This window comes from Pyrus communis, chromosome 13, assembly GCF_041283825.1.
Source record: "Pyrus communis isolate YQ-2024b chromosome 13, ASM4128382v1, whole genome shotgun sequence".
NCBI classification, from domain to species: domain Eukaryota; kingdom Viridiplantae; phylum Streptophyta; class Magnoliopsida; order Rosales; family Rosaceae; genus Pyrus; species Pyrus communis.
Genome location: NC_142577.1, coordinates 17,966,858 through 17,986,015, shown reverse-complemented (window position 1 = coordinate 17,986,015; position 19,158 = coordinate 17,966,858). Strand labels below are relative to the sequence as shown.

General features: G+C 37.3%; 2 protein-coding genes and 1 long non-coding RNA gene across 7 annotated transcripts; 1 reads left to right on the top strand and 2 right to left on the bottom strand.

The window, feature by feature from the left end:
• Nucleotides 1-318: 318 nt before the first annotated feature.
• On the bottom strand, nucleotides 319-2,807 carry LOC137738275 (calmodulin-like protein 11). Of its 2 annotated transcripts, none has more exons than XM_068477902.2 (4): nucleotides 2,606-2,807; nucleotides 2,267-2,424; nucleotides 2,065-2,145; nucleotides 319-681 (listed from the first exon to the last, which is right to left on the bottom strand). In XM_068477902.2, exons 1-4 carry the CDS (start codon nucleotides 2,712-2,714, stop codon nucleotides 544-546), a joined length of 486 nt encoding a protein of 161 aa, XP_068334003.2. In that variant the 5' UTR covers nucleotides 2,715-2,807; the 3' UTR covers nucleotides 319-543. The 2 variants fall into 2 exon arrangements, with proteins under 2 accessions (XP_068334003.2, XP_068334004.2); XM_068477903.2 differs by having other exon boundaries at nucleotides 2,639-2,807.
• Nucleotides 2,808-5,434: 2,627 nt separating this feature from the next.
• LOC137738337 (2-methyl-6-phytyl-1,4-hydroquinone methyltransferase, chloroplastic) lies at nucleotides 5,435-9,063 on the bottom strand. Its single transcript, XM_068477974.2, has 3 exons — nucleotides 7,757-9,063; nucleotides 7,109-7,415; nucleotides 5,435-5,834 (listed from the first exon to the last, which is right to left on the bottom strand). The coding sequence occupies exons 1-3, from the start codon at nucleotides 8,329-8,331 to the stop codon at nucleotides 5,679-5,681; spliced, it is 1,038 nt and encodes a 345-aa protein (XP_068334075.1). The 5' UTR covers nucleotides 8,332-9,063; the 3' UTR covers nucleotides 5,435-5,678.
• Nucleotides 9,064-9,828: 765 nt separating this feature from the next.
• Nucleotides 9,829-13,570, top strand: LOC137738451 (uncharacterized). 4 transcript variants are annotated; one of them, XR_015954853.1, is made up of 7 exons: nucleotides 9,829-10,015; nucleotides 10,171-10,266; nucleotides 10,694-10,859; nucleotides 11,006-11,174; nucleotides 11,302-11,412; nucleotides 12,859-12,922; nucleotides 13,208-13,570. It is a non-coding gene; the product is annotated as an uncharacterized LOC137738451 (long non-coding RNA). The 4 variants fall into 4 exon arrangements; XR_015954854.1 differs by lacking the exon at nucleotides 12,859-12,922; XR_015954855.1 differs by lacking the exons at nucleotides 12,859-12,922; nucleotides 13,208-13,570 and having other exon boundaries at nucleotides 9,830-10,015; nucleotides 10,694-10,809; nucleotides 11,302-11,577.
• Nucleotides 13,571-19,158: the final 5,588 nt, after the last annotated feature.

Genomic DNA, 19,158 nt, shown 5'->3' with positions numbered 1-19,158 from the left:
TCCACCCATTGATCTTGGTCAAAGTCCGACCTCACGACCAAAAGTTGGAGAAACTTCAAATCAAGAAACCCTTCTTATGAGTTGGAAGATAATCTTATAAATTACCCAAAATAAACAGACAAAGAAAAAAGAACAAACTATTTTCACGTTTGTTTTTTCTTTCTTTTTTGTTATATTCTGATTTTTGAATTGAAGAATCAATAAAATAAATAAATACGAGTGTGCAAAAGAGAAAAAAATTGTGCAAAAATCACTCCAAAAGAAATTGGAATGAAATGAATATAAAGCAGAAGAAGATATAAATGGTTGAGCTAAAAATATCACATTGAACAAAGATTTTGATACATCATCACATTGAAGCACACCATGATTTTGACTAACTAGAAATTGAAAAATAATACAATATAGAATTGAATAAACTGAACAAATCAAAGGGTACTAGTCAAGTACTCCTACATTTTTGGTCATTTGACAACATGAATACAAGTTTATTGCTTGAGGGCTAGTGATGAATTTGAATGAGGGAATTTTGTTCAATATGGATCATCCAATGGTCATCATCATCTTCACGAATTCATCGTAATTCACTTGTCCGTCACCGTCCAAATCCGCCTCATTTACCATCTGCTCGACCTCTTCGTCGGTCAATTTTTCGCCTAGATTGATCATTACATGCCTCAACTATAAAAAAAAAAAAGATCAAGAACATGAACAAACATGATTATGTGAAGTGTAGATTCTGTTGGAAATAAAAGGTCCATTTGGAAAACAAGATAAACATTGTCTAATGAAGGTTTGGTGAGTGTTCATTGCATGCGAAAATGTACAGGGAATCAAGATACGGATAGATCTCCTAAGAACTTGGGTTGATGCCATCTCCGATTATGGAGGGCTGGATGTTGTCTTTGGCTATATTTTAGACTTTTCATCCTCTAAAAATAAAATTTTAAAATCACTTTGGAGTTATTTTATTTTTCATCTCTAACTACGTAGGGTTTAGAGTTAATTTTTTTCATCTCTAACTACGTAGGGGTATATTTTATTATTTTTGGGGGGAGGGGGACTTAGTTTGTTATTGGATTACATGTTTTCTGTCATGTGATCAAACTTAGCATTACTCTTTAGGGGTAGTGCTAAGAAGACAAAATGTTTAGACTAAATTTTGTAAACTAAACGATATGGAAGTTGATGATTAGATTATTACTTAAGTGTTGATTAACATGCTTATTTCTTATTGGTAACACATCATGTAATCTATCTAGCATTATTTCCTTTAATCCTTTTGTTGGAGACCAATTTTGTCAATTTAGGACTAAATGTAGCATAATTCTTGATTGGAGATGGCCTAAAAGGATGTGATTTACTTAGATTAAATATTGGAAATTATTTCACGAATACCCAAATAAAACATTTTATAAGCAAGTATTAGTATCACTTTAGGCATATGATTCTCACACTATTATTTTTCTAACTGCATCCTGATCAGAATCCATGCTGGCAATCCCTGCAATGAAGCCATCACTAATTCTGAATTTGGTGGCCTATCAGAGGTTAACAGCTCGAAGCTTGCAGGCCATTGGGTCGTTGGTATTAATAATATTGTATACGGGGAATAACCTCACATTTTTAAGCAAGGGCTTAGGGAAGGCAGATTTGAATAGAGGTCCCAACGCAAAGGAGTAAATCGTAAACGTTTTTAACTGCTTGAATTATAAATTTTAAGTTGAGTAAAACTTCTTTTTGGAAATAATGTTATCACTCTTTATATATTACAGTCTCTTCTATGTTGTTATATGTTTTTTTCGGTCTTTTAACTATGTCTTGGTGCTAATATATGTTCTAATGCAACACTATGAATAATCATTTCAAACACATGAAAAACATGTTTTGTGAACAAAATGTTCACAGAATTAGACTAACTGGCTTAATCGCCAGTGGAATTTATTTGATAAATTCAAATTAAGCTGATAATAATTAACCCTTTATCTATTTAATCAAAATTTTCAAAGAAATCGTTGCGTATGAATTTAATTAATGAGATGGAATTTTAATATTGTGTTTTACCTCAGTAGCTGAAATGTATCCATTCTGATCCTTGTCAAATACTTTGAAGGCCTCTTTGAGCTCCTCCTCTGCATCAGTTTCCTGATGCATATATACATTCATACAAACATAATTAAGAACACTAATATGGCATTTTGAGACTAACTAATCTTTATATAATCAAGCTATTTATCTGCAGTGCCATGCATATATAATTTTATACCTTCATTTTGTTTGCCATTAAGCTCAAGAACTCTGCGAACTCAATGGTCCCATTTCCATCAACGTCCACTTCGCTTATAATGTCCTGAAGCTCCTCCTCCGTCGGATTCTGATCCAGAGACCGAATCACCGTCGCCAGTTCATCCACAGTAATGCAACCTAATAAAACATGTACATGTTCAAAATATTTTCCGTCAATGCCAGTTCATATAGTTATCAAACGAGCGCCTAGTTTTTGTGCACGCACTTCTAAATCTGAGAAGGTAAAAAAACTATATATAGCTGGCTAATGCAAGAACATGTTATATATGTTTATATATTATAGAGAATAAGGACTAACCAAGAACGGAGGACATGACAGTAGGAAACTCACCATCCCCATCCTTGTCAAATAGACAAAATGCTTCTTTAAACTCAACAATCTGTTCTTCGCTTAGTACGTCTGCCATCTTCTTTACTTGGCCTTTCAAAATACAAATAAGTCTTGAGAGAGAAAAAGAGTTCTGAGAGAGAGAGAGAGAGAGAGAGAGAGAGAGAGAATGTTGAGTTAGAGTATAGGTCAATCTTAGCTGGGTTTAAGTAGAAGTCCTCCAATGGGGTAATTAATAGGCAAGTGCGAGCATATTTTCATTGTTTAATATTTTAATAAACTAGTAGTAATAAAATAGGAAAGTGTTATTGGCACTCCAAAAATCTCATTCTACACTCCTCACAAGTGTATTTTTCTTTTCAAATATAGAAAGTTTGGAGTGTAGAATGAGATTTTTGGAGTGCCAATAATAATTCTCATAAAATCTAAGAAGAAGAAGAAGAAGAAGAAAGTAAAATTAAAAATGGGTGGTCAAATCAAAGCTTATATATGCATGACTGGAATTTGTTGTTACAGTCTTGGCTTTATTAAAAAGAATCATATGACTTCCAAATCTTTAGCTTTTTTTCCTGGTTTCTACATGGAACTTAGTGAAAGGGAAGCAAAAAAAATATATATATTAACAATTTAACCGTTTATTTTTAGGTGTTGTCTTACAAAATATGTGTATTTGAAATCATCCAAACCAAAAATATATGAACAGTTAAATAAAGTTAAGAGTGGTCCTATAAAACATAAAATATAGTCGTCATACATATGGTTGTAGAAAGTTTTAGGCAGATATATGTAGCTGCTTCACTGTAAATGCAGATGAATAAATATAAGAAAGGACAGCTGTAAGGGTTTGATGTTTGGGAGACACAAGGCTTTCAAAGACTAGGACGCTGAGGATATGAGGAGGTGTGTAAATTGCTCCCACATTCAAATTTTCCAGCCCCAAAAAGCACGCTGCATTTCTTATTTATAGCTTTTTCGTTTTATTTTTTCAGCTTTCTCTCTCATTCGATTCGATTTGAGTTGTTTATTTTTTGTTTAGATGAATAAACAAGTTCATATTTGTTTTGACTTTTTTAGAGTTTATTTTTATGTAAGTTTGAATTATTTTACAAATAATAAATGCCAAAAAAGTATAACAAAAAGATGCGAGCCACAAGTTCGGTAGCAGTAGCACTCTCTTAATTAGAACACACAATACTGGTAATAGTACTCGGTATTTTCAAGGCGTTTACATGGATGGTATCTGCATTTTGCGTATGTTTTGCCTTTCTTATTTTTTCTTTATTTTAAGAAGGGGGGATAACTGGTGATAAGTTACGGTTTTCTACCTTTTTTGGGGGTTGGAAAGACTCACAGAAACATTTCAGCATTCCCCTGACCATAAGTCTAGCTTCCACACCAACAATATATCTCAAACCCGAAATCTCTAATTTTTCATTTAACAAAAAAAACCTCGTAATCCACATTTTACTACTTGACCTCTAGTTGCATATTCCTTATTTTTGGTCCTTCGCAGGTTTGGAAAGCCTATTCGAATTTGATCATTCTCAAGGAACATGCTTCGTTAAATAAAAAGAAAACTAATGAAAAGAATTTGAAAACTTTAAATTTTAACGATAAATACAAAATAAAGGATAAAATGAATAATACCATGATTGACTTTTTAGTATAAAAATATGATTCTTTATTAAAATAAATAATATTAAAAACTTTTCGTTAAAATTCTCTTAAATAAATGAATTATATATGAAAGAAAGCATAGCATTCGAGTTCAAAATAACCCTCTTATCACAAAAAAAAAATAATAATAATAATAATAATAGAGGTTCAACATAACCCTTATCACACATGTCACTCCTTTATTTTACGATCGAAATCGTGGTACGGCGAATTGAAAAACAACACATCAGATGCAGTCGACATGATGCCACGTGTCATTTTTCACTCAGATGTGAAGGAAGTAACTTTTATTGATCGACTCAACAACTTATACAATTCATATCCTTCATCACCAAATAAAGTAACCCACTTCTCCCAACTAAGGGCTCGTCTGTACGTTCCTTTAAACAACTGAATTTGATTTTTGATAAAATGTTTTTAGAATTAAATTTAACTAAAATGCAAATTAATTGTAAAAAAATACTTGAAGTGCTTCTAATAAGAAGTATATTTTGAATGCTTTTAGCAAAAACACTTCAACTATTTATATAACTCAAAAATATTTTATTTAAAAGTGCTTTTAGTAATTTAAAAGCACTTGACAAACGAGCCCTAAACAACCACCAAAACAGAATCTAGTTACAATTCCCATTGATATGATGCTGACACGTGACATTAAAAAAAAAAATTTCAGTATGCTGAAAACACGACTAGGTATATCAAGCGTACAAATACAATTGGTTAAAAATTTGAAAAAAAAAATCCTAACTGATTGTATTTATTACACTTGGTGTAACGAGCCGTGTTTCTAGCACATTGAAAAATATCTCAATGAAATGAGGCTTGAATGTGGAAGGCATAGTGACATCTGGGAATTTAGTCTTGAAAACTGAATGCTCCTCCCAAGCAGCTGTAGCATCATCCTTTGAGTGAAGTTGCCGTTGAAATTTGGTCTTAAAATTTGGGATTGAATGTTTCTTTGTTAGTTTAAAATTTAGGGTTGAATGTTTCTTTGTTTGTTTTTCTATAGTATTCTTCGAGAAGTCAAATTTTGATTACCTCAAAACCCAACTTCCATCGACTAACACTTCAAGTTTGTTCATCATCTTCCGGCTAAAAGCATTGAATTGACACCTTCCAACATTTTAAAACAAAATGTTACGACATAAAAGCAACACGAAATTACGGATCAACTAAGTCACTTGTTCAACACAGTTCCAAAAAACTTATGCGGTAAAGGTGCGTCCCCCGCAGCACAAATTCAGAGACGTGCGTTTGTAAAATGAAAGAGATTATCTTAACTGGCTAGCTTCACCCAAGAAGGGGAAAAGAAGGGATCAAACCGTAGGAAATGCTGATAATCCTTTCACATTTTGTAACTCCTGTTTCAGATAGGCTGGCCCTTTGGAACAATTTGATCTTTAATCCACATGTAAATTGGAACCAGCACATAGTAAGCTCCTGCAGTTGCACCGAGAATGAGCCGAAAAAGAAACACCAATGGATTCACAGGCTTCCTGACATCCTCCACCTTTGGACCAAGCTGCACCAAAGCAAGCATCAAATAAATACGAGAAGTAAATCTATCAAAGCAAAAATAAGCCTCCCACGTAAATGACGACTCACAAACTTAAGTGTCCCCAAATTTGCTTTTGAACTAAAACTACTATATACCAAATCTTCATGTAGACCCTCATATATATTCGAAGTGTCCAAATCCAAAATCTTATTAGATAGCATTAATTAGTATTGCTTCCTCCTGTTTTCTGCTTTTGCTTCTAAATGAACCACAGCCAGCGTTGTCGCCAACACCACCACTACTATTTGTCGGTTGTCACCACTAATACCTTTACCACAACCACTAGAACACCATCACCAGCATCACCCTTTCCGCTAATTCAAGCACCGTCATGGCTGCCCAGAGTCACACCTGCCATTACTATTTCCACCAGCATCACCATTTATGTCACAACCACCACCATTGTTATGCACCATCACTCGTAGCTAGTACAAGAACTGACCACCATAACCTCTCCCAGCACACAAAAATTTATATACTTGTGTTTAACTTCCAGCATATTTCACTGTTTCTAGTAGAATTTTGAAACAATCATGAAGAAATGAGAGAATATAAAAACTCCAATGAAATTCTTGCAGCCACCTCCACCGCCATGACCAAATCATTTCTTGTACCACAACGAATCACTATAGTCGCGTTTAATTTCCAAACACATCTAGTTTCCAAAAGAATTTGTAAACAAATATTAAAACAAAAACGTATACGCAGTTTTAAGAAAACAATAACATGGAAAGGTAAATGTATCCAAACATGGCATCAGAAATAAGAGAAATCCTCGTAAAACTAAAGATTGAAATATAACATGTATCAGGGTGTTCGTTAATATGCAGAAACCATGCCATATCACCTTCTCTGGAACAAACTTCATTCTTAAGTTGCCAGCTCAAAAGTAGAATAACGATGCCTCTAGACAAAATATTTCAAAAGCGTAGCAACAAGCAAGTCTCTAATTTGAATTGGAAGAATTATTTATTGGACTACATGCCATTTGATATGACAAAAAAATCAAGCAGAATTTTCGGTCTTCTGCTAGTTGATGAGCTATTTTATAGTTAGCGATGATTTCTTAGATAAAACAAATTCTTTACACAACCCCAAATTGTTATTGCAAGATGTTGCAATAGACATGTGAGAGTCCAGACATTAATCAACCAACAAGAGTTTCATTCACTATAAAAAGAGACTCCAACATAAGCCCCGGAACATAGAAATCAATTACAGATAAAGAAATATATTACCTGGAGAGGGGAGTCCCCAGATACGGGCTTAACACCTGTCACAGAGCAACCCATAATCAAGCCATGGCGGCGGACACCACGGTACCATTTTGGACCAATTCTTTTCAGTTGAACATCTTTGAAACCAGCATTTTTGAACCACTCAATGTACTCTTCCTCCTTTGGGAAGAGCATCCACACATCTGCAAAGAAACGAGACAGCCAAAAGGTTGGGTGCACAGGGCCTATAAGGCAAGCCCTTCCTCCTATTTTTAGTACCCTATATGCTTCCTTGATTCCACGCTGTGGGTCTGGCCAGTACTCAATACTGAGAAACAAAATATTGAAATTGCATAAGACAAGATAAGTACTACTGCTTTCGTTAATTAAGATTAACCACAAAACCAGCATATAACTTCTTCTCATTCACCTCAACGAAATTTGACTTAAGACGATAATAACCTGAGCTAAATTTAGGATAAGATCAAAGTTCCAATGACAAAACTCGTTCTTTATGATACATTTCTACACCTGAACTTCAAATAAATAACCCCATTGCTCAAAACCCCACCTGACATTCCTTAAATGCAAACACATTACACTTTGAAATTCCTTTAAATGCAAACTCATTACACTGATTACAGGAAGCAAAACAAGCAGAAATTGTACCTTCCAGCAGAGACATATCGATCCGCGTAATCAGTTGGGAACGGCAGATCCTCGGCATCCCCTTCAATTATCTTGCATTCTTTCAAGGGCTCCTTCTCCTTAGCCTTGGCAAGTTGGTGCGGCGATTGGTCAAGAATGGTCACATTCTTGGCATCCACATGCTTAACAACGCCAAGAGTCGTAAACCCAGTTCCACCTCCAACATCCACCACCACCATATTCCTATCGTAAAGTTCAGCGGGCTCGAGCGCATCGTCCCGCATATCCTCAGTCCAATGCCCAGGGTTTATAACATGATCATACACTACAGACAGAAACCTATAGAACCAGAAAGCTTCCTGCTTGTGCTGTATGAACCTAGGCTGCGAAGCAGGCCTTGAGGATGATACACTGCATATGGGTCCCACTAAAGTTCTGGTCTTTTGACTCCTACCGCCATAGCTCACTAAACCCTTCTGGGAAAAACCCCCATAAGGGTAATTTTTCCCACCAGAACCTAACCCACTTGGTGTTACTGCTATTATTCCATTGACAAGTTTGAGATTCTGAGCTCCGTAAAGCATCGAAATCGCCATGATACGGTAAAACAAGGAAAACCCACAAATTTAAACAGGTAAATTTACACTTTTTCTCACTGATTACTGGAAACTAAGGTGAAAAATGGCAGTGAGGATTGAGATTTACAGTGAAATGGGAACGCAAGCAGCAAACACAGTCGACTCCTGGTAATTGGAATAGTGGGAATTCATATATGCGAAATTTGAGAAAGGAAAGGATTGGGAAATCGGAAGGGCTTACCGACACACGTATGTGTGTTGTGCGGAGATGAAGATTACACGCGGACAGTGTGTCTGTGATTAACAATTGTACGGTAGAATTTATTAGGTTAAAGAATTAGTTCGAGATTGTTAGGAGTTGGAGGTCGGTATTAATGGAGGCTTGTAAATAAAGAAAAGTAGTTAATGAAAAGTATATTGTTTTGGTATTTCGCTCGATACAATTGTAGAAGACGTAGAGCAGGTTCTAACATTGGTATCAGAGCTTAGGTTCCCAATGCGGCGGAGAGGATGACCTGGAAATTGCTACCTTAAAGGGACGACCAAAGGATGCACCGCCGTTAAGGGTAAAAGCCACCAGATCAAGGGCCACCGTGGACGTCGACTTCCGAAGAATGGTGTAATATTATGATCCCACATCGAATACACTTATAGGGATGTAAGGATTCTTAAGTTATTGGGGTCTTCCCACCAATTGAACTAATTTTTTGGGTTGGGCTCGTCCGCTTGAGTACCTAACAGAGTCAGTGTGTGACTCTCGGTTGAATGAGCACCACACGTTGCGGCAGTACTGGTGGTGCCTATCCCTATCAAGTAAAACGGCCAAAACGGCGACGCATTATTCTCTTTTGGCGTATTATGACACGCAGCATTTTGTGCCTCATAGACGAGACAAGGGGTGGTGGTTGCGAGTCTTGTGACATTTTCATAGGACAAATCATGACAAGTGAAATTTATCCATTTAACTTATGACAATGGTTAGATAGTGACTATTTGACTTCCAAAAGGTGCAAAAACAGTAACGTGTATATATGATGAGCTAATTTAAGAGTAAATTGTAACAAATATTTTTTAATTTTAATCAAATTTAAGTAATGATTTTTTAACTGAAAATTCATTACCATTAGTTCCTTAACTCATCAAAATGTGTAGTTATGGTCATTTTCTTCAACTTTGTCAAAACAAGTTATGTTGGAAGGACCATTGCTACAATTGGATTACGGTTGAGGGACTATTTCTCTAGTTAGATTAAAGTTGAGGGATCAATGGTAATGAATTTTTAGTTGAGGGACCATAATTACACGTTTTGATGAGTTGATGGACCATAGTAATAGACATCTAATTAAAGAACCACTACTCGAATTGAGTTAAAATTGAGAAAACATTGCTCTGATAAGACGAACTTTAACTGTACAATGACTCCTCAACTTTGGCCTTTGTAAGCAGTCACTAATTAAACGGATGGTTTCAGTAAAATGACTAATTTGGCCTTATTGGAAACGTGTTGGTCATCTGTTATTCCATTCTTCAGTTATCGTTGGCTCCTTTTGAGAGCGAGAACCGTCGACCGCTCCTTCACCGCTGCTGCGTTTACTCATACTCAATCCACTGCTGCTTTAATTCATATGTTGTTCTGTCAACCAAAAAGCCAGAGCCCTGTTTCTCCAACTCTCTCCTACAGCAGAACCACCGCCACCATCAGGTGCGGCAGCTCTTTTCCTTTCCCCGTTCCTACTCCTCCACTATCCTCTGTCTTTATTCTTCTTGTTTCTTCTCTTTAATTTGTATTACTTTTTTCTATCAAGCTTTTGAAAATATTTTGGCTTAGAATTTTGTTTTGTGTGATTGTACTTGCAGAGCAAGGAGAATGTTACCCCCAATGATTACTTTAAAAAAAAAAAAAAAAAAAAAAAAAAAGAAGAGCAATTTGGTTCTGCTTCAAACCTACAACGAGTAAGTTCCTCTGAACTGTGATTTTTAGGGTTTCGAAAAAGGTTATCGGCTAGAAATAGTTTGAGATTTTGGGAGTTAATGTTTTGAGAAATAGCTCTGAATTTTTGGTTTTATTTTTGCTGATTTTCGAAGTGGTTGTGGAAACCGGTTCTTTTGAACCAGTTTAATCGGTTTTAATGATTGCATGTGGAGTGGGTTTTTGAATTTGTTTAGCCTATCTCAAAAGGTCAAGATTATATTTCCCTTCATTTTCTAAGTAACCAAACAGAAAATTAGCTCTCTCTCCCTTGTTATGTTTAACTTTACCAATTGATATTTTAAAATTTTCTTAAGTTACTTCAACTATTAAGTTTGAAATAATTGAATACTTGAAAATTGGGTTTTGTTTGATTGTTTGTGCCAATTGAGCTAATCTTTTGTTGTGCAGCAACAAGGAGAAATGAGTCGGCCGGAGGACTTTGAAGGATGATTGTTGTTGTTGCTGCTATGGATATGCCGGCGGAGCCTTTTGGAGGGAGAGTTTAAACTGGAGTTGTGCCCAAGGTGACCCTGATCCTTTTCCAAATTCTCACATTTGTGATTGTTATTGAATGGTATGCGTATGGAAGAAATGTGGGAACCATTGAAATGTTGAATACTTTGATTTTGTGTATTTTTTCAAGGGATGGGAGAACCTTTGAATAAGTATGCTTCCTTAATTGAAACAATTCATGTCAGTTGTGCATCTAATCTTATGTAGGTCGGCATTATTCATGCTATCAAAAAGCTCCATAGTAATCTTCTGGCTATGGATTAGCGGTTTCACTTCATGCATCCGTCCAAGAAATCTGTTGTCGGATAATGCCTGCAGCTCGGGCTTTTCCTTTAGTAAAGCTTATGGATACATGGCAAGACTACCAAGAGAAGACGTAAAGTTTTATTACACCTCATGCGTTTGATAATTTCTTTTAGCTTTCATTTGGTTGCAATGAAACGTTTACTATCGATTTACACTCCTAGAGAATCTCACTATAGCCCTTTTATCTGATTCTGCAGTCAACAAAAAATCTTCATGGAATACATAATGTTTGATGGAGTGACTGATGGAGAGCAACATGCACACCTACTCGGGAAAAACTCGGGAAATTGCTGGAGACATATCAAGTGGTGAGTTGTAATCTTTATGTACTTGCAGAATAGGAGGAACTTCAATCCCTTTTGTGTGTTTCGTATAATACATATACAAAATAACCTTTGCATTTGTTGTCTCCTTTCCTACAATTCATGAATTAATACCTTTTCATCCAATTGGTATTACGAGTAAATTCACAACCACTTGTCTGCAGTTTTCTCCATGTGCACAAGTCCACAATTATGCAATCAAATCGAAACTTTCTCTTCAGTTTATTCTATGATTTGTAACGTTCGTATATTCTTTCTCTAATACCGGATTGCTTAAAATTGACTGTGCTGAAGTTTTCTTCGCTGTCGGCAAGTAGCTGACACCATCTGAACCTTTATCACCACCCTGAGGGGGTTCCCATGACCAAAAATCAGGACCTGGAGTCCCGGTCCTTGAAATTTCCGATTGAGGCACTGGAACAACTACACTCCTAATCTGCGCTCCTGTTGGAACTACAGAATTTTTAATATCCATTACAAACAAAATGCTGAAATGGTTGACATACAAGTTACAAGAAACCAAAAAAATAAATAAATATATAAAAAGGCATCAGTTCAATTGATAACAAAATTCAGATGCTCATCCACTGCCTACTTCAAATACTAAATCAGCATGCCATTACTTCCCACTGCAACTAAAAGTTGTACCCCGTCGACTGCAGGGTGTATTTCCTCGTATTATCCAATGCCAACATATGTTACAAATTCACAACTCTAACTAAAATAAAAAGAGTTAATTGATAAGTGAGAAATGTATATTGAAAGGTTACTGTGATACACTGTTCTAAATTTGTCGTATTTTATATTATCAAACGTATGAAATTAACAAATTGGCCTTGAAGCATGAACGTTGACTTTCGTTGACCACCTCAACGTATCGCGTATTACTAATTTTCTTAGTTTATTCTTATAGTACTCATCGCCACTAACGCATAGGCACGAACAGATTCGAATTTGGAGTTGTAACGAAGATTTTACATTACGAAACGTCGAACATTTTTTCGGATATTTCGAGTTTCGTCTTTAGCGACCTTGTTTTGTGAGCCACTAGGGCCCACATGTTTCCCCTTGTACCAGTAAGTCCCCGTCCCTTTTTCTGAAAAAAAATATCTAGCACTCTCTTTCTCTCTCTCAAACTCTCTCATTCACCTCTTGGCCTTCTTATTTCTCTCTAAAAAACCAACCCTCCCTGAAGGCAGCACAAACAACAACCATGACTACACGACCACCTTCCTTTGTAGTTCCTACGAGTTCTTGAACCAGAAAATAAAAGAAAAACCTTTCGAAAACTCACTTCCCAAGCTGCGCTATACAAGGAACCCAAGGTCCCCCCGTAGGTTTTTCGACGTCCTGAACCAATTTACGACGTCCGTTTTCCCAAACTCAATTGTTTTAGTAGAGTTTTATTAATTGGTCCTTTTATGTGCTTAGGTGCATTTGTTAGTGGCGTTTCCGTCCTCCCTAGTTTGAACGGCTCTTCGACGACAGAGTATTTGTGAGTAGACCCCTTCCAAAATGCATCATTTTATTACTAGAAATGCATACATGAAAAGCATGATTTTATGACTACGTTTTATGAAACATTTATGAGTAAATCGGATTTATGCTTTTATGAAATATCATGCTTTATCGAATTTATGTTTACTGAGATATTTATGAATATGATTTATGATATGATGTTTGAGCTATAGAGCTCCGATAAGATATATTTTGGAAAGATTATGTTCATGATTTTCTATGCTTACTTAGTGGATATTCATTTATATATGCCTTCGGGCAGGTGATGTAGGGCCTTCAGGCAATTGACACTTATATATGCCTTCGGACGGACGATGTAAAGCCTACGGGTGCAAGATTTATATATGCCTTCAGGTGGGTGATCTAGGGCCTCCAAGTGTAAGATTTATATATGGCTTCGGGCGGGTGACATAGGTTGGGCGGAAGATTTATATATGCTTTCAGGCGGGTGATGTAGGGCCTTTGGGCAAATGATATCTATATATGCATTTGGGCGGGTGATGTAAGGCCTTCGGGCGAATGATACTTATATATGCCTTCGGGCGGGCGATGTAAGGCCTTCGAGTGATTATGATACCACTACTAAGCACACTATTTATGATATATGTTTTACGAAGGTTTTATGGCATGCTAGGGTTTTTGGAAAACCTATTACTTATTATACTATATGAGTTTTCTAAAATTGGGGGTTAGTACGTTGAAGAGTAATTGTTTTAGTATTACTTATATAATAACTTGGTTCAGTCATATTTTATTTTGCGCCCCCTCAGGACCTAGGAACGAGGCATACAACCCGAGCTATGATGCATTCCCATATTAGTGAATTTGTGTCCTCTTCTCTGCGTAGTACATCTCTTGTAATTGCACTTTCTGATATTCCTTTCGCTTGTATTTCGAATTAATAGTATACTCTGAACATGTCATGCATTATCACTTTTAAATTGGTGACAGTTGAATATTATCTTTTATTAAGATTTGTACTTGATTACTATATTGCGTAGTTACACGCGAATTTATATGCATGTTTTACATGTTCTTTCTATATGCATTCATGAAATGACTTGCATCACCTTCAATTGTTGGCCAGTATGTGGTTATCCCATTGTCCTTTAGACACCGGGATCTGGGTGTGTCACATTGGTATCAGAGCATACTTAGGACTTCATTTTTTCCACTTTGTTGTCATAATCCTTCATGCAGCCACAATCTTTCGTCTTTCTAAATCTTGTTTGCCTTTTATCAAAACCATGGATACTGGTGATGGGAATATGCCTCATCGGCCTCGTTCTGGTTTGATGGGTGGAATTCAACAATTAACCTCCGCTCTACGACATGTTTTCCCTGTTTGTAAGGAGGCCAAGGATTGGCTCAAGAAAATGGACACTCTAGAGGGTATGTCCTGCCTAGCGGCTGATTGGGCAAAGACTGCAGGTTACTTTATCCAGGGTAGTGCGAGATTTTGATGGAAATCAATGAATGACTCTCGGCCATCTAACTCAATGATGACTTGGGCTACTTTTAGGATACTCTTCAGTACACACTTTTTGAGCCCCTAGTATCAGTTAAGAAAGATACAGGAATTCTCGAGTTTGCGCCAGGGCAATTTAACGATCATGGAGCTGGATAGTACTTTTCGACGATTGGCGAGACACCACTACCCGGTCTATGAAACCCCTTAGAAGATGATGGTACAACTTGAAATTCCTTTGAATATGACATCTGTGAACTCTTCGCACCACAAACTTATGCATCTTATGAAGAGATAATTCAGGCAGCGTTGAGGGTTAAACAGTCACGTTGGAACGGAGTTACCCAGAATCACCTCGAAATCAGAATCTGCGAGGTCAAGGTTTCAGATCTTGGAGCACGAGGGAGCCTTCCACTCATTTCTCTTCTTTCGACCCTAGACACTCATTTTCATTCAAATGTCGTGGCCAGGGTTCGGGATCTTCCAGTGAGGGATTTGGCAATAAGATGGCGAGACAGTCTTTTAGTCACTTTAATCCATGAGCACTATAGGTCACTTTGGTTGATCATTTTGATCACCAAAAGGACATCTTCTTACCGGAAGTAAGAGGCCTCAAACTTCAAGAATAAGGCCAAAGCATCTGAAACCATGGATGCAGATATGTGATATCGTTGTGGTTCAAATGATCATTGGTCCCATGTTTGTCGTGCTCTCTAAAAGGTTGTAACTGAATAACATTCTCGTCGTAAGAAGTTTGAATTAAACTTTGTGCAAGTGGACGAACCAGAGAGTACCAAAATAGAGGTTTCTGACTTTCAAGAGGCCATTACTCCTATGGAAGATTAGAATCTTAGATTTAAACTATTTTTCTAGTTGAAATTTAGACATTGGGGTCGAATTCCAACTAGTGGCCGAACTCCTTGTTTTTGGTTAATTTTGAACAATTTTCCTTTATGTTTGGATTATTTGTTAGTGATTTGTTTTTTGGATATTAAGTTTTTAATTAATTACCATCCTTGAATACTTAAAATTATTTTGAATGGATATTTGTTTTTAGAACTTTTATGCATGTGACCGATTCAAATTAATTTTCATTTTAGGGATGATTAGTGGGGAAATTAATTATCTGGCAGATAGGGCAACCACGCACACTGTTTTACGTGAACGCATCTATTTCACTAACTTCATACCTAAGAATGCACCTCTGACAACCTTTTCAGACCTATCCAACCTGATCGAATGATACAGAAAGACACGTATAATGTTGTCCAATGGTACAATTTTGACCATTAATGAGGCATTTTATTCTCCGCGTTCCGAAAGAACGTTGTTGAGTTTTAAGGACGTTAGAGATAATAATTATCATGCTGAAACCTATGTAGAAAATGGAGTTGAATTTTTGTGCATAACTTCCTACGAATATGGCCAGAAGCGTATTCTAGAGAAGATGGAACGTATCCTGAGTGATCTGTATATTAAGACCATACGCCCCATAGAGAGCCATTATGTGGCTGGCTCTACCTCTAGGACCACGCACAAAATTACACTTTGGCATGATCCTTTGGGACACCCTAGACGAACAGCGATGCGCCTTATCCTCAAATCATCACATGGGCATCCACTAACCCAAAGTTTAAGCTCGATTCAAGGAATTGCATGTCAGACCTGTTCTATGGGAAAACTTATTATTAAGCCTTCTTATGACAAGATTTGTTCAAATCCTCTTATTTTCCTACAAAAGATTCAAGGGGACATTTGTGGACCGATTTACCCTCCCTGCAGACCATTTAGATATTTTATGGTTTTGGTTGATGCCTCCACATGTTGGTCACACATGTGCTTGTTGTCCACAAGAAACATTGCATTTTCCAAACTGTTAGCTCAAGTTATCAAGATCAGTGCTCACCACTTTGATTATCCGATCAAATTTATTCGATTGGATAATGCTGCAGAATTCACATCTAAATTTTTTTATGACTATTGTATGTCGGTTGGGGTTGAAGTTGAACATCCAGTACCTCATGTTCACACCCATAATGGCTTGGCAGAGACGTTCATTAAGTGCTTACAAATGATTGCTTGATTGTTAGTCATACGTACCAAGCTCACGATCGCTACTTGGGGCCATGCAATATTGCACGCATCCATGTTGGTACGCATGAGGCCTATTACGACCCAACCATATAGTGCCCTTCAGTTGGTTACCAAATACAAACCCGACATATCGCATCTGCACATTTTTGGTTGTGTGGTCTATGTGCCGATTTCGCCTCCCTTACTTACAAAATGGGGCCTCAACAAATGATGGAAATCTATGTCAGATATGATTTTCCTTCAATTAATCGTTACTTAAAACCTTTGATAAGCGATATGTTTATAGCTTGTTTCGCGGATTGTCACTTTTATAAGACAGTCTTCCCGTCATTAGAGGGAGATACGAATGTTAACCTTCCTGAAGAACGATGCAAATTATCGTGGACGACTCCCACTTTGTCTCATTTTGATTCCCCGCACTGCTTAGTCTGAAACTAAAGTGCAGCACATATTAAATCTCCAAAGCATAGCTCAGAGCATGCCAGATGCTTTCACCGATCTAGCGCGAGTGACAAGATCAGATATTCCAGCTGCAAATGTGCCTGCAAACATGGATGTACCAAATCTACGTTGAACTTCCCTCTTGAAGGCCCGGGACGCCAACTTTGGTAATCCACGTACATTAGTGGCTAGCTAATCATCTACCCATACACAAAAGGGTGGCAAACCTCTTGGTTCAAAGGATTCACACCCCCGGAAGAGGAAACCCACAACACGGGCACCTGAAAAGCCTACCGTGAATCCAATTATCGCTTACTCATTCTATCCAACTTATAAGGAAATTATAAATTACGGAAGTGTCATTGAACCTCTTGGTTCAAAGGATTCACACACCCGGAAGAGGAAACCCACGACATGGGCACCTAAAAAGCCTACCGTGAATCCAATTGTCGCTTACTCATTTTATCCAACTTATAAGGAAATTATAAATTACAGAAACGTCATTGAAAAAACTAATCTACCTTCCGAGAATCGTGAGATTTCGGTCTATTATGCTAGCTTAGATGATGTATGGTGTAGAAATGAGATGATCGTCGACGATGGATTAGCATATGCAATAGCTATTGAGATCATGTTGAGCAATGACATTGAACACCGTTCCATTGATGAATGTCAATGTAGAACCGATTGGCCAAACTGGAAACAAGCAATCTAAGTCAAACTCGATTCGCTTGCGAAACGTAAGTTGTCTGCACCTGTAGTTCATACTCCTCCACATGTGAAGCCTATTGGCTACAAGTAGGTTTTCGTTCGCAAGCGTAATGAGAAGAACGAAATTATACGTTATAAAGCTCCTCTTGTTGCGCAAGGTTTCTCACAAAACCCCGGGATTGACTATAACAAAACTTATTCACCCGTTATGGATGTGATTACTTTTCTCTACCTTATCAGTTTGGTAGTTTTCGAAAAATGGAGTATGCAGCTGGTGGACATAGTAACTATTTATCCCTATGGGGATCTTGATATGGAAATTTATATGAAAGTTCCCGAAGGATTTACATTGATTGGATCAAATATTTCGAAACCCCGAAACATGCTCTTAATTCGGCTGAGGCATTCACTCTATGGTTTGAAGCAATCCGAAAGAATGTGATATAACCGTCTGAGTGAGTATTTGACTAGTTAGGGATATGTGAACAACGAACTATGCCCTTGTGTGTTCATTAAGAAGTCACATTCTGGTTTTGCGATAGTTGTAGTTTATGTTGATGACATAAACCTTATCGGAACTCCTGAAGAGCTCACGAGAACTATCGCGCACCTGAAGTCGGAATTTGAGATGAAAGATTTAGGAAACACTCGATACTATCTCAGTCTCGAGATAAAGCACCGTTTGGATGGAATCTTAGTACATCAAATGAACTACACCCAGAATGTGTTGTGCCACTTTAATAAGGATAAAGAGAAGCCTTCGAGTACTCTTATGTTTGTTCGATCAATAGATGCAAAACAAGATCTCTTCCGTCCAAATGAGGATGATGAAAAGATTTTGGAGTATGAAATTCCTTATCTAAGTGTGATAGGCGTTTTATTGTACTTAGCTTAATGCACTAGACCTGATATCTCATTCATTGTTAATCTTGGCAATATACAATAATGCACCAACACGCAGACACTGAACTGGTGTTAAAGACATTTTCCGCTACCTTAAGGGTACTATGAATCTGGGCTTGTTAAATCCCTACGAATCCTCGAGTGATGCCACACCCCCTTATCTCGAGTCGATTCTTACCTTGTTGGTTATGCCGACGCATGATACTTATCTGATCCACACAAGACGTGTTCTTAAACGGGTTATGTCTTTACCGTTTGAGGCACTACAATCTCTTGGAGGTCAACTAAACAAACCTTAATTGCCATTTTATCTAACCATGCTGAAATTCTCGCCTTACACGAAGCAACTCGGGATTGTTTTTGGTTGAAAGCAGTTGTGGACCATATTTGAAGCTCGTGCGATCTTTACCCCATCGTTGATGTCCCAACGACGATCTATGAAGACAACGTAGCATGCACCGAACAACTCAAGAAGGGTTACATCAAAGGAGACAACAACAAGCACATTGCGCCGAAGTTCTTCTTCTCTCATCAACAACAAGAGCATCAGAAGATTGAAGTCACGCAAATCTGTTCACAAGACAATCTGGCCAACC